Genomic DNA, 15,440 nt, shown 5'->3' on the forward strand with positions numbered 1-15,440 from the left:
CAGAGACATTACTTTGCCAACAAAGGTCCATCTAGTCAGAGCTATGGTTTTTCCGTGGTTATGTATGGATGTGAGAGTTGCACTATAAAGAAAGCTGAGTTCCAAAGAATTGATTCTTTTGAACTGCAGTGTTGGAGAAGACTCTTGAGAGTCCCTTGGACTGCAAGGAGCTACAACCAGTTCATCCTAAAGGAAGTCAGCCCTGAATATTCATTGGAAGGACTGATGCTAAAGCTTAAATGCCAATACTTTGGACATCTGATGTGAAGAACTGACTCATGGGAAAAGCCCCTGATGTTGGGCAGGAGGAGAAGGGGAAGCCAGAGGATGAGATGGTTGGATGGCATCACCTACTCAATGGACATGAGTTTGAGTAAACTCCAGGAATTGGTGATGGACAGGGAGGCCTGGCATGCTGCATTCCATGGGGTCCCAAAGAGTCGGACACGACTGAGAGAGTGAACTGAACTGAGCTGACGTTAATACTGACATTGGGGACTCTCCTGATGATTCAGTGGTTAAGCCACCTTGCAAAACAGGAGTCACAGACTCAATTCCTCCTGGGGAAACTAAGACCCCACGTGTATGCTGTGTGCTCAAAACTGTCCAAATCTTTTGTGACCCCCATGTAGCCTTCCAGGATCCTCTGGCCATGGAATTTTCCAGGCAAGACTACTGGGGTACGTTGCTGTTTCCTACTCCAGGGGATCTTCCCAACCCAGGAATCGAACCTATGCCTCTTCCATTTACTGCATTGGCAGACATATTCTTTACCCCTTGGTCTCCTGGGAAACTAAGATCCCACAGGCCTAGAGCAACTAAACCCAAGCACTGCAACTAGGAGCCTTCCGGTCACAACTACTGGAGCGTGAGCAGGGCAAGGACGATCCCCTGTGCTGCTACTAAGACCTGACACGGCCAAATAAATAAACAAGCTATTTAAAAAAGGAGAGAGCGAGAAGATAGTTTTTCTTAAGCTTACACTTTAAGAGTATTTCCAAGTCAGAACCAAATTTAAGCCAGCGCCCGCCTGACGTCTTTATCATCTGGAGCAAAAAATCCTTGGCTTTTTGAAGTGTGCAGTGACCTTGAGTAAATACTCTTACCTCCTTGGACCTTTTGAAGCAATGAAAGGGTCTGGCGACCCTAGAACTGACTGAAGCCACGTTTAGAAACCTGGTTCCGTGAGTCCATGACTCTACTTCAGCAAGCTATCACTAGTCAGTGTTCACAACGACGAGAGACCAAGTCGATGTGATATGTTTTCTAGAAAAGCCAAGCATTTGTGGTAGTTATTAAGCCAGGTTAAGTTTTCACTTATCTTTACAGACACAAGTCACTACCTGACCAGAGTGAGGGTCGTCAGGTTGGACGTTCCGCCCTTTCCGCGGGAAAGGTTGCCTGGGCAACGCCTACGTCATTGCGTAGTCTCACGTGTCCCTAGGCGTGACGCTCAGACAGCGCCGTGCGCTGGCGCCTACTAGGAACCAATGGGCGCGGTCGGAAGGTCTGTCCTTCTCGCCCCCGCCCTTTTCCGAGAGGATTCGGGGGCGGGACGGCGGCGGGAACGCGCCCGCCTTTCCCGGGCTAGCGGGCGGGCGGTTGTCCGAGCCTCGGCGTTTGTGCGTCCAGTCACATAGATTACGGACACACTTCATCCCGGGCTGCCGCCGGGAGCTCCCCCAGGCAGCAGTCCCCTCACAGACCCGGGCACCCTGGAGGCTGGGCCGTGATGGTTCGGGTCGCGGGTCTGAGGTGGAGCTGACTAAGGGCTGAGAAGACCCTGGGAGTAGCGACGGAGCACGAAGCCCTTCCTTGGCCGTCGGGCCCCGAGCTTCACGCCCTCCCGCCGACTTCCAGCCGTTTGTGTCAAGCTATTTTTCTGGAAGCCCTGAAGTCCGTGCCCCTCAAGCCCTGGGCCCCCTGCAGGAATGTTCAAAAATGAGTACCAGGTAACCCGAAACGCTGTCCATCCTGTCTAGTTTCTCCTCTCGGGTGAGGTAGCTCACGTTCTGTTGACAACTCTCAGCCACCCCACTCCCTACCCCACATCCCCAAATGATACTGTCTTTTTAGGGGTAAGAAGGAATTACTGGGTAAGCTCTCTTGACCCTCGTCCCCCACCAAAAAAAAAAAAAAAAAGAAGCAACTGACGTTTGGGGATATGATTTGATTTTTGTTCACTCAACAGTTCCCTGCTTCTCAAGGTGTAGGGATGCCTGTGTTTGTGACTGAAATGCAGTCTTAAACCCTCAACCAGACCTCCTGGACCAGAGACTTGAGGACAGGACCCATCAATCTTGAGTTTTACCAATTTTGAGGCACTCTTGTAACTCGGACGCTATTTAGAAGAGAGTAAATAAATGAATGCATGAATGGGTTAAGCCCAGAAAGAGCATAAGCACTTTGGCCATGTGCTATTTTCTGCCACCGCCCCCCGCCCCAAACTGGAGGTTAGTCATTTCTCAAACATGCGGTACATTAAGATTATTTGGAGTACGTGTAAAAATACCAGTTTCCTGATCCTCACCCTCAAATAGAGTGAATGAGAATCTCTGTCAATGGAATAGTTAATTTACCTTCATAGAACCTTTCCGCAGTTGATTTAGATGCAGGTGGTCCAGATAACACACTGAGGGAAACTGCTGCTGCGGTCACCGTGCCTACCCTGAATAGTTTCCAAAGCTCTCCAGCTTTCCTCAACTCACTGGGCATCTCCCTGCTCTTCCTTGACTCCAGTCTCCTGCCCTCCTACATTCTCCATGTGTCTGCCATCTTAGTACTGCTGTAACGAACAAATTTGTCCCTGTGCTGGAACAGTCCTCTACTGGTCACCTCTTTGTTGCTTTTATGTTTCGGCTGCGCTGGGTGAACACAGAGCTCATTAGTACCAGTAATGATTATTCAAAAAAAAGGGCAAAGTGAATAGTACTGGGTCAATTAAAAAAGCTTGAACTTGGAGAGGGAGTGATTCTTACTTTAAGAATTCCTATAAGATTTTTTTAATATATTTAATACAATTTGGAGATCTATATGTACAAAAAATAATTATTTCTATAGACATGCTAAATGTTCTCTACTGTGATCCTGAGAACTTGGAGGGACATGCTCACATAAAATCACGAAGCACATTACTGAATGTCCATAAGCTTTAATTATAAAAGAGAGGCATTATAGATGAATGTCTCTAAGGAAGAGTTTACTGAAAGCAACTGAAAACCTGAGAATAAATATGATTTATTTTATGGCCTGTTAATTTATAAGCAGCGCATAAGCAAATGTCTGATTTTCGTAGTGTCCAGGCTCTCTAGTGCGCGGGCTCAGTAGTTGCCGCGGGACAGCTTAGTTTCCCAACCTGAGGTGGAACTGGTGCCCCCTGCGTTGGAAACGGAGACTCCTGGACCGTCAAGGAAGTCCCCACGCTTCTTTGTTTGCTTTTCACCATATACTACCTGCCTTCTTAGGAGTCTCCTCAGAGTATTCCGCAGTTCTCTTCTATTACATTTGATGTCATTAAATGTGTTAGAACAATTTTAGAGAGTTTCTTTCACTTAATATAGGTAAAATATATATTATTATATAAAAACATGTGTCTACTGTGGGAAACAGGCGATAGCAGAAAGGAGTGGGCACGGGGGAGGTATATTTTTCTGTCTCTTCAGGTGTATGGATTTTTCTCTTAAAAAAAACTTCCTCACATTTAAAATTCATAGTGAAATACACCCTGACATCAGAAGCTATAGTAATTCTTTTTCTCGGTTTGCACATAACACTCCCTCAGGAAGACATAAAATGTCTCAGCTTCAAGTGATTATATGTTAAAACACAGAAGCAAAAATATCTTTGTATTATTGACAAAAATTAAAAGCTGGACTCCTTATGAAAATCAGACAGTTGCTTATGCACTGCTTATAAATTAACAGGCCATAAAATAAATCATATTTACTCTCAGGTTTTCAGTTTCTTTCAGTAAACTCTTCCTTAGAGACATTCATCTATAATGCCTCTCTTTTATAATTAAAGCTTATGGACATTCAGTAATGTGCTTCGTGATTTTATGTGAGTATGTCCCTCCATGTTCTCAGGATCACAGTAGAGAACATTTAGCATGTCTATAGAAATAATTCTCTTTTTTTGTACATATTTTGTAGATCACCAAGTTGTGTTAAATATATAAAAAAAATCTTATAGGAATTCTTAAAATAAGAATCACTCCCTCTCCAAGTTCAAGCTTTTTTTAATTGACCCAGTACTGTTCAATTTGCCCTTTTTTTGAATAATCATTATTGGTACTAATGAGCTCTATGCAAGGTACTGAATGTGATGGTTTATGTTTACTGTCCTGTGTAATCTGACAACCCATTTTACAGAAGGAGAATCAAGAGGTTAAGTATCTCCAAGGTCAGTTAATAAATGGAAGAACTGGTATTGGAACTCAGGTTAGTGTGACTAGAAAGCTTGTAGCCAGAGATAATTATCCAGTTTGATTAGCCTTGCCTGAGAGTTGAGTTTTGACTCTTTAGTGTGTGTTGAATAAAATATTTTGTGAGCATGAACTATATACATGAAGTAAATGAATCTTACATTGAGAGATTGTAAAGTTTGTATAGCTTGAAATTTATTTAATGTTTGCTTTCAAAAAAAAAATTTAAACTATTAACTTGAGATGACTTGAATTAGAACAGTTGTTGCTTAGATACACCGAAGATATAAAGGAATAATAACAAGGATAATGTTTCCTCTCAGATCTACTTTACTGACAAATTGCCAGAATAGTGGTTATAGACTATGTGGTAGATAATATTTCCTCCTTCTTAGCATTGTCTTTCACTGTAATTAAAAAAAATTTTTTTTTCACCCTAGGGAGGTGCATTTGTTGAAATCTTTAGTGCCCAGGGTAAAAATCCTGGAGCAAAATGGAAGATCCTCGGCAGTCCATCTGTGATTTGGAAAGTAAGTGTTAGAAATTAAAGCCAGCTAAATCCAGGAAAGAAATGAGACTAAAGGTTATAACAAAAAGGACTTGGTAAGGTCTCAGAACTGGTTTACCTGTTCATTCACTTCAAAACCCTTTCATGATACTGGCTACAGCCCTTTGAGATACCCCTCCTCATTGAAGACTTTGGCACACAGCTCATAACCCTTCTCTACATGTCAAGTCCTTCTATTGTTTTAGGCAACTTCAGTATCTGTGAGGAAAATCTTCAAACCCTGGGCTTCTCATTTTCTTGATTTCTTCCTCTCTAATGACCTCTCCACTCTACTTCAGCACTGTTTCCCTCTGTCACACTTTGTACTTTATCACTGAAACTGCATGGCCTCTGAAATTCCTGACACCTTGAGTCTAGTCTTCGATTCTTAATGTTGCTTGCCTAGTTACTCCCACTCTATTTGTTCTTCAACCTAATTGTGACTATTAGGCCATTGACCATTCTACTTTTTTCTCAGTGTTTAGATTGATTTACTTACTTACCTACTTACTCACTCACTCAGTCTGTCTTCACTTTCTTTTTCTCTCCAGCCCAGAATCCATGGTCCAAAATTTCAGTCACTTCCCAGTCAAGACCTTGAATGCCCTGCTCCTTTTCCTTTCATCATGCCTGCCTAGCAAATGCCAACTGTTCCTGAATTCCTAATCATATCTCTCCTGTGTCTGTATGTGGGCTTCACAATACCTTTGGAGAAAATATCTATAGTCTTTCAGGTTGATAATGCTGTGAATTAAGTATGAACAGTCCATGAACCTAATCTTGTTCTCCTGGTCTCTAAAATGATTCTTTAGTATCTTTCAGGTTTCCAGCCATAAACTCTTTACCCCCACCCCCAACCCACCCCCAAGACAGGCCCTCCTCACTCATTTACCAGAAGACTTCACCCCCCTTTTCACAGGGAAAACCAATAACATCAGGTAGGAACTACCTCAGCCTCTTGGCCACCAGACCTAAAAATCCATATCCTTCCCTGTCTTTTCTCTTTCTCCTCTCTCTTGTACAGTTAAGAGAAAAATGTCTTTCTAGAGACTTTGTTCTATGGATAGTTTTTTAAACTACTATTAATTGAGTGCTTACTGTTTGCCAACCATAGGATTGAGCACATTACATGTTATATAGTCTGTACAATAACCCTGTATTTCATAAAGTACACTTATGCTTATCTTATAGGCATGATAAGGTTAAGTAACTTGCTCAAAATTTTATAGCTTTTACTATGAATGAAAGTAAATTGGTGCTGTGAGGGTATAGAGCAGAGAGGTCAGGAAAGGGTCCCCTGAGGAAATAATAGCTAGCTAGGCACCAGATAGAGCTGGTAGAGAGAGAAACATTTCAGGCAATGAGAAAAGCAGGTATAAAGTCCTTGCTTTGGAGAGAACTTAGAATTTTTTAGAAACTGCTGGAAGGCTAGGGGCTAGGATGCAGAGTGGAGGAGAGTGTGAGGCAAGAGATGAAGTTAGAAAAACTGGGCAGGGGCTGGACTACACAAGGGTTTATGGTTATGTTCAAGATTTTGATAAGCTGCTAAAAGGTTTTAATGTATGCCCAACATGTGTGCAGATGAAATAAATAATACAGTCTATGTTCATTGCAAATACATGAGAAATGTTATTGTAATAAATATAATACATATTTATTTAAATGTTACTTAATCCTTAGCAACCATTGGTTACAATGTATTTTTAAAACATGTACCAAAAGGAAGAGGATCTATGAAAGGTTTCTCTGTGAAAAAGGGGTCTTTGTATTTAAAGACTGGAAATTTGCTCCAAGATTAAAAAATAATAATAATAACCATTTCCATTAATACTTTGATAGAAATTGGATTCTCGTGTATAATAAGGTTTTCATTTCCAGGTGTGTTTATGTTTGTTTTTTAGATAACCTTCCTTAGTTGTAACACTTTAATTTGTACTGATTTTAAGTAAATGATGTATGGAACTTCACATTAGAAGACTGGTAAAATAAGGCACTGATTAATTCTATATGAGCCATGGCTTGAAACCAAGGAACTTCCAGACTAGATACAGCATAATTTAGATGGTTTATTGTACTGTTAACAGAGAGCGATGTTCAGCCTGTGCTATTAAACAGAAATACATTGATTATAGAAGGGGAAGGATACCTGGACTCTGGAAACTCTAAATTAGTAACTTGGGAATCCCTGACGTTGGAAAACTTATTATTTGGTGGAAGAGTGTCTTGATATAGAAGAGAATTTGCCAAGTAGCTAATTGTGGCTTCTGTATTCCAATTCCCAGCTAGTCTTAGCAGCATCATTAAGACCTGGGCCTATTTTTAAGTCATTTGAGTGTGGGGCTTTTTGTATGGGCTTGCTACTTCAATTTTATAATAAAAGTCAAATAAAACACACAATTACCACTGTGTTCAATTTTGTTCTGTAGGAATTTGATAAAGAAGTTAAAAGTTTTGTGTTTGTACTGGAAGGCAGCAGCCAAACAAATAAAATACAGTTACCAAAGGAGAATAAGCAAATCCGTAAGTAAGATTTTTAACATTGAAGCTTAACATTTGATGCTTAAAGTGAAACTTCTAAGTCTCATAAACAGATGTGTAAGTTTGGCTTTTACTGGAATCTGTTGATATATAGTAATAAGATTTTTTTTTAATTTTTTTTTTTTTTTTAGACATTAGGACTGACTTTATTCATCATAAAATTAAATAATTAGATGGGTCATTGTTGAAGTATTTTTTTGAGAAACATAAAAACAAATGCCAACCTTCCCATATTTCACACAATTGTGGCCTTTGTAATAGCAGCAGTGCAATCTACCACAGGAAATCTTTTCCTGAAAATTTCATCCAAAAAAAATATGGTTTTTCCATCAGTATAGATTTTATATAATTTCAGTGGACAAAGCTGGAATTGCTTGATTTTTTTTAATTTTAAGAGTAACTTTAAACCAGGCTTTTGAAAAGAGATTCTGCTTCATTGTTTATTAGAAATTTACTTCTATTTTAAAGAAGATTTAGAAGATTATTTAACCTTCTAAATTACAAAATATGTATAAGATTATTTCATTAGAATAGTAATGATGTTTATTAAGCACTTACTGTGTGCCAGTGTGGAGAAGGCAATGGCACCCCACTCCAGTACTCTTGCCTGGAAAATCCCATGGACAGAGGAGCCTGGTAGGCTGCAGTCCATGGGGTTGCAAAGAGTTGGACACGACTGAGCGACTTCACTTTCACTTTTCACTTTCATGCATTGGAGAAGGAAATGGCAACCCACTCCAGTGTTCTTGCCTGGAGAATCCCAGGGACGGGGGAGCCTGGTGGGCTGCCGTCTATGGGGTCGCACAGAGTCGGACACGACTGAAGCGACTTAGCAGCAGCAGCAGCAGTGTGCCAATGACTTTCTGAGCATTTCATTTTTTTAAATTCTTTTAATCCTGACATTAAGTCTTTTATGGATAAACACACTAAGGTTGATTCCTCATCAAGAGCTCAGATTGTTAAGGCTATACTTTGAAATAAACTCATGAGTTCTTATAGTGAATTAATTTTTGAGGGAAAATATATGTGAAGTACTATATAAGGCTTACTTAGTAATATATCAACTTATATACCTTTAGAAATATTCATATCTAATAAGTAAAGATATGAATATGTGATTTAACAAAAAACCCCAGAATAGATTTCAATTCTTATCTGTTCTGGGAATTAGGAATAGTGGTTTAAAGCAGAAGGAACCCTGAGCGATCACCTAAATTTATGATCAGAACCCCAATTGTTGGCCAAACTAGGGTTAAAATTCAGTGCTCTGCCACAAAATTAGGCTCTGCATACCCTGATGTGATTTAAGAAATATAAATTATCAAAATGATTAACCATATTTTCATTAACTTTGTCCTAAATTTATCTATTATGTTTTAACCAATGTAGGTAATCAGTTATTTTTTACATTCATTATTTACTTCTTCTTTCATTAAGAACATTTATTGAATACCTGTTGTGTACCATGAACTATGAAAAGACCCAGTCTTGGTATCTGATTTTCTCCTTTTAATCTTGTTTTCTAAACCTTTATAGACTCTGTTTTATCTACTATTTCAAGCTACTACATGCATATTTTAGATTTCTAAGACATAAATCAAGTCATAGAAATTATAGTTGGAAGATGATTTATTTTAAAATGGTATCTTTCTGAATAAAATAAAAAACAACTTCAAAGAGAAGGGATAGTCATTGTTAAAATAATTGTTATTAGTTTATTACCATTTTAAAACCATGATTTCCTCATAGTTTGCATTTTTTAATAGCAGAGATTTTTTAAAAATTTCTCCATAAATCTGTACTGATAAATAAGGTGAACTGAGATAAGCCATGGAAACATGTCTGAAAATATAGGTTATTTTTTAACAGGAAACACGGACCATCTTTTAAGACTATTGACTGTAAAGTGAACACATCTGATATTCAGGAACATGACTTTGCTCTAAACCAATTTTAGTTCTTTTTAATTTATTATTGTTGGCCTCTACATCCATGTGATGCCTTTAGCATCTATGCCCGTGATGATGTTATTGACAAAATCAAATCACTTCTAGTAACCTTTCTCAGTTGGCCCTGAGAAAGATTTCTCCTCTAACAAAGGCTCAGTGATTAAAGACAAGCTCCCCTTGCCTACTTTTATCTATGTTTTTTTTAAGACATAAAGCAAATTTAATGTGTTATAATTGCTTTTTAAAAATGGAAAGATGATAGTTTTAATTCAAAGAAAGAAAAATCTTCTAATGTATTTCTTGTACAATGTCCTGCAATTAAAAATTAATCTTTTCTGTAGCATGTACATCCCTGTAACAAATGAAGCAGTTTTATATAGTCTGCCCTGTACTAATGCCTTTAAGATTAATTATTTGGAATTTTTGATAATAGCAACTTATAATTATTTCACTTCTATAAAATGACCTATGTGAAGTTGTTATGGTTAAATTTAAATTTAATGGTATGCTTTGAATAAAGAATTGACTTTAAGTTAAGGATTCTAAATTAAGTTCAATTACCATTTTGTATTCCTATTTTAAGAGTAAAAACCCCCTTTATTTTTGCCAACTTGACATTAGACACTTCATATGTATTTCCTACTGTGTTAAGTACCTATGAAGGAATTTTAATAATGAAATTCAGTATTTTTAAATTTTAATTTTAAATAGTAATATTCTGAATTATATTTGAGCATCTCTGAATATGTCAAAGTTTTTTTTTTAACTCTATATATTATCAAATAAAGGAAGGTGCGATTATCAGATTGTGTATTTCTCCACTTTGTACCCCTAACTTAGTGTATCATATATAGTTGGAATTCAGTAATTTTGTTAAACTTCTCATACTAAAAATCTGTAACGATTTACTTTATAATTTCTGATAGTAAACAGTTGGCCTTGATACTGAAACTTGTAGTTCATTAGCCAGTTAAATAAGCCCATGTTGCTATTGAGGCTGGAATGTGTTATACAGAGATGCCCATATGAAAAGAAACTCTATTACATGTAAATATCTATCATTTGGATGGTCTCCTTGGGGACTTTCTATTTGAGGCTCATGTTTGAAACCATACTTTTCTCTGCCTGTGATATCTTAATCAAATGGTATGTGTCTCGGGATCGGCATCCCTAAAGCTGTGTGTTGATCTAAGTTTCAGCTGCTCTGGTGGATGAGGTCATCTTTATGAAGTTCCCCTCAGCCTACCCCTGCCCTAACTTTTTGTAATTCTTTGAAATAAACTTCCTATGATTTCCTCTTTCTAAAACCCTTCAGTGGCTTTGACTTTACCACTCTATTGACAGTGCTCTTGTCAAGGCTTCTACTGCTCTTTCTGTTCTTGAATCCAGTGGCCAGTTCTCAGCTCTCATCTTGTTCAACTTAGCAGCAGCATTGACAAAAATTGACATCCTCTACTTGATATATATAGTACTTTCTCCACTCATCTTTCAGGATGCCCATACTCCTGGATTTTTTTTGTTTTTCTTTTTCCTACTTCACTGGTCTTTCTTCTGTCTCCTTTCATGGTTCTTCCTCTTCTCTCCAACCCAACTTAATGTGGCAATGCCTCTGGACTTAGTCTTTGACCTTCTTGACACTAAACTACATTTACTTCTTTAGTTTCAGACTCTAGTCTGATGGCTTTAAATTTCATCTCTGCTGTATACCAGCTTGCATTCTTATCACTGACTTGTGTCCCAAACTCCAGATTTGTATATTCAATTGCTTAGTTGACCTTTCTACATGGATAGCTTTACCTTGGAAATTTTTGTTCCTCCTCCTGCAGATTGCCCCATCTCAGGTGTTAGGAAGTTGTCTTTCAGTTGCTCAGACCAAAAACTCTTAAATCATCTTAATTTTTTCCTTCTTTTCATTTAACCATCAAGAAAATCTTGTTGGCTCTATCTTTAAATTAGTTTTAGAGTCTGACTGCCTCTTGCTACTTTCCCTGCTGCCACCCTCCATTATCTTGGAGTATTGCAGTAGCCTTCTAATTAGTGTCTGTTTCTGACTTGCCTCCCCACAGTCCATTGTCAATTTAGCTGCCAGACTGATACTTTTAGATCAAGCACTCTTCTGCTGAAAATGCCCCATCTCTCTCTGGGTAAAACCCAAACATCTATAGGGCACTGTAGTATCTGATGTTCTCTTAACTCTGATCTTATCTCCTGTTCCTTTGCCTTGTTCACTCTCTTCCATCATATAGGTCTCCTTGCTGTTTTCAGCCACAGTCTAGTACCTTAGCACTTGTGCACAAGCCATACCCTCTGCCTAGGGCTTTCTTTTTCCAAGTAGCTACATGGCTCACTCTCTCCCCTTCTTCAGGCCTTTGCCAAATAAAATGTCATCTTCTCAGTGAGGACCCGTGCTTACCCATACTTAAATTACAACCTGTGCTTTGTATCCCTTCTGCATTCTTAATCTCCTTTACCCTGGTGTCCATTTTCCTACAGTAATTATCACCTTGAACTTGCTGTTTAGTATGTTCTTTTATTGTTTTTTTCACCATCACCAGAAACTAAGACCTACCAACACAGAAACTTAGTCCACTTTGTTCACCTAGAACAGTGCCTGGCACATAGTAAACGTTCAGTAGATCTTGTGCTGAATAAATGAATGAATGGATGAGTGGCTTCCTGTTGATTTTAGGATGACCTGTATCTTTCACGGGGCTTTCAGCCCCACGTCCCTGACTTATTTGCCAGATATATCCCCTGTTCCTTTTCCCCTTCTGTCTCCTGTCAGTCCTTTAAGTTCATCTAATCTACTATAGCCTCTTCTATATGGAGTATTCCCTCTCTATATGATATTTTTTCCTCTCTTCTGCCCCTATCTTCCTTGCCCAGTCAATCTCTGCTGTTCTTCCTAATTGAACTCCACTGTTACTTCTACAAGAAAACCTTCACTCATCATCCTCTTCCTCCCAATGACTCAGGATTATATAGGCTTTCATAGCAATGTGACCTTCTCCTTCATGAAACCTAGTATGTAAGTTCCAAGAGAGCAGAGAGCATGTCTGTCCTGTTCACTTTGAAAGCTTTAACACTGAGTCTTTTTCATAGTAGATGCTCAATAAATCTTTATTGAATGATAGATCTCATTTGATTTACACAAATAATTCTGTGAGGGGTAAACCTAAATTATCAACCCAGTTTTACATATGAAAAGTAAAAGGAAGATTCTTGATTACAGTTTCAATTTCCGTGCTTGTGATGGGTCTGTTAAGATTTTCTATTTCTTCCTGGTCCAGTTTTGGGAAGTTGTACTTTTCTAAGAATTTGTCCTTTTCTTCCAAGTTGTCCATTTTATTGGCTTATAATTGTTGATAGTAGTCTCTTATGATCCTTTGTATTTCTGTGTTGTCTGTTGTGATTCTCTCCATTTTCATTTCTAATTTTATTGATTTGATTTTTCTCCCTTTGTTTCTTGATGAGTCTGGCTAATGGTTTGTCAATTTTATTTATCCTTTCAAAGAACCAGCTTTTGGTTTTGTTGATTTTGCTATGGTCTCTTTTGTTTCTTTTGCATTTATTTCTGCTCTAATTTTTAAGATTTCTTTCCTTCTACTAACCCTGGGATTCTTCATTTCTTCCTTTTCTAGTTGCTTTAGGTGTAGAGTTAGGTTATTTATTTGACTTTTTTCTTGTTTCTTGAGGTGTGCCTGTATTGCTATGAACTTTCCCCTTAGGACTGCTTTTACCGTGTCCCACAGGTTTTGGGTTGTTGTGTTTTCATTTTCATTCGTTTCTATGCAAATTTTGATTTCTTTTTTGATTTCTTCTGTGATTTGTTGGTTATTCAGCAGCGTGTTGTTCAGCCTCCATATGTTGGAATTTTTAATAGTTTTTCATCACAAGCACGGAAATTGAAACTGTAATCAAGAATCTTCCAGCAAACAAAAGCCCAGGTCCAGACGGCTTCACAGCTGAATTCTACCAAAAATTTAGAGAACAGCTAACACCTATCCTGCTCAAACTCGTCCAAAAAATTGCAGAGGAAGGTAAACTTCCAAACTCATTCTATGAGGCCACCATCACCCTAATACCAAAACCTGACAAAGATCCCACAAAAAAAGAAAACTACAGGCCAATATCACTGATGAACATAGATGCAAAAATCCTTAACAAAATTCTAGCAATCAGAATCCAACAACACATTAAAAAGATCATACACCATGACCAAGTGGGCTTTATCCCAAGGATGCAAGGATTCTTCAATATCCGCAAATCAATCAATGTAATACACCACATTAACAAAATGAAAAATAAAAACCATATGATTATCTCAATAGATGCAGAGAAAGCCTTTGACAAAATTCAACATCCATTTATGATAAAAACTCTCCAGAAAGCAGGAATAGAAGGAACATACCTCAACATAATAAAAGCTATATATGACAAACCCACAGCAAACATTATCCTCAATGGTGAAAAATTGAAAGCATTTCCTCTAAAGTCAGGAACAAGACAAGGGTGCCCACTTTCACCATTAAGAAGAAAAAAAAAAAGTTAAAGGGCCCAAACAGGTTTTCTGATGTGCGCAAGAGGTGTGGAATAACCTATTATGAAGCTATAATTGTTTCCTGTTTTCTGTGCTACAGCAGCTAAGGTGCATTTTAGTGTCCTGTCTGTGTCAGGACTCCAGTAGAATCGGGAAGTACCTTCAGGTTACTGTTACCAAGTTACTTATAAAAGATAACTGTACTGTGTCAGTTTAAATTTACTCGGCCACTGGAAGAAAAAATGTACCGTGGTTTGGTCCCAACACTTTGGACAGTGTAACACTTGCAAAGTGTATGTTGAGGTATACAACTGTAATTTGCTGTAATGAAACAACTGTAAAGCCACTGTTTAAAAATCTATTTACTAAATAAATGTGTCTTAAAATATTCAAAAGAAGAAAGGATCTGACCTCTTAAAAATAGAGGTAGCTCTTGTCTCGGGCAGAGAACATATTATAAAACTGCAGAAACCTGCATATTTCAGTAAAAAAGTGAATTTTTATGAATTTTATGTACTTGGTGGGCATTTTCTGACTAACAATAGTTCCAGCATTGCTTAGAGTGATTTTAAATATAATGTAGACATGAAGAGTCAGTTTAAATTTACTTGGCCGAAGAGTCAGTTTAAATTTACTCGGCCACTGGAAGAAAAAATGTTGCTATAGAGTTTATTTAGCATTTCTGACACACAGGATCAGTGTCTGTCAAATGTTATTAGAGTGCTTTTTTCTTTATCAGATCATTACCGTATGGTATTGTCATACTTCTTTTAATCTTAGAAGTGAAGCCTTTTGGAAACTAGGGCTTCTATATGTGAGGGAGTTGAATTACAACACTTTCTTTTTTTTGAGGGCAAGCATCTTTCATATCTAAAAATGTTCATACAGAAATGCCCTATGTGTGTAGCTCTTTGTGTTTGAAGAGAACAGTTGCTGATTCAGTGAGATCTGTGACATAAATTAGGACCTTTTGTAAAGAGAGATTTCATTTATCCCAGTGCTCTCTCAGCTCTCTTTATGGGGCCTTTCTGCAGTGGAAAAAATACTGTAGGGCCAATCAATGGAAGATACAAGAGAGCGATTGATTAATGGTGTTTTATTTAAGTTGGCCTCATCTGGGTATTTCATTTTGGTTTTGTGGTCCAGAGCTCTAGTTGTCTTGTTGGCTGTTCCCATAAATGTGGTAGAACCTGATTCCTAGAGAATTTTCTAAGATCAGAGACTATTACCTCTACTGCTGACTCTTTGCAGCTTAGTATTTTAAGTAAAATTTATCCTTGTATGTTTGATTTTTAAAATATTAAGCACATTTGGTCAAATAAGTTTATTGATTAGAAACTAGATTTGAAGTAAAATATAGAACTATTTAAGTTCTTCAGGAATGTTGGAAAAATTTAACATAAGAATTCTAAACCAGAGCATTTTTATATGTAGACTATCCAA

At 37.9% G+C, this 15,440-nt stretch overlaps 1 protein-coding gene and 1 long non-coding RNA gene across 8 annotated transcripts in view; one reads left to right on the forward strand and one right to left on the reverse strand.

Annotated features, from left to right (window-relative positions):
- LOC139178610 (uncharacterized) overlaps window positions 1-1,404 on the reverse strand; it is a 389,375-nt gene extending 387,971 nt beyond the window's left edge. For all 3 annotated transcript variants that reach the window (XR_011563000.1, XR_011562999.1, XR_011563001.1), the window contains exon 1: window positions 1,107-1,404. This is a non-coding gene — a long non-coding RNA (uncharacterized lncRNA). The remainder of the gene's footprint in view (window positions 1-1,106) is intronic.
- A 124-nt stretch (window positions 1,405-1,528) lies between these two features.
- CFAP20DC (CFAP20 domain containing) overlaps window positions 1,529-15,440 on the forward strand; it is a 268,987-nt gene continuing 255,075 nt past the window's right edge. For 2 of the 5 annotated variants that reach the window (XM_070776414.1, XM_070776416.1), the window contains exons 1-3: window positions 1,530-1,952; window positions 4,864-4,953; window positions 7,397-7,490. In XM_070776414.1, coding sequence (XP_070632515.1) covers window positions 1,932-1,952; window positions 4,864-4,953; window positions 7,397-7,490 — 205 coding nt within the window. In that variant the 5' untranslated portion in view covers window positions 1,530-1,931. Of the gene's footprint in view, window positions 1,953-4,863; window positions 4,954-7,396; window positions 7,491-15,440 lie in introns of all 5 variants that reach the window. The other 3 variants (XM_070776415.1, XM_070776413.1, XM_070776417.1) reach the window with 3 other exon arrangements.

This window comes from Bos indicus, chromosome 22 (assembly GCF_029378745.1).
Source record: "Bos indicus isolate NIAB-ARS_2022 breed Sahiwal x Tharparkar chromosome 22, NIAB-ARS_B.indTharparkar_mat_pri_1.0, whole genome shotgun sequence".
NCBI lineage: Eukaryota > Metazoa > Chordata > Mammalia > Artiodactyla > Bovidae > Bos > Bos indicus.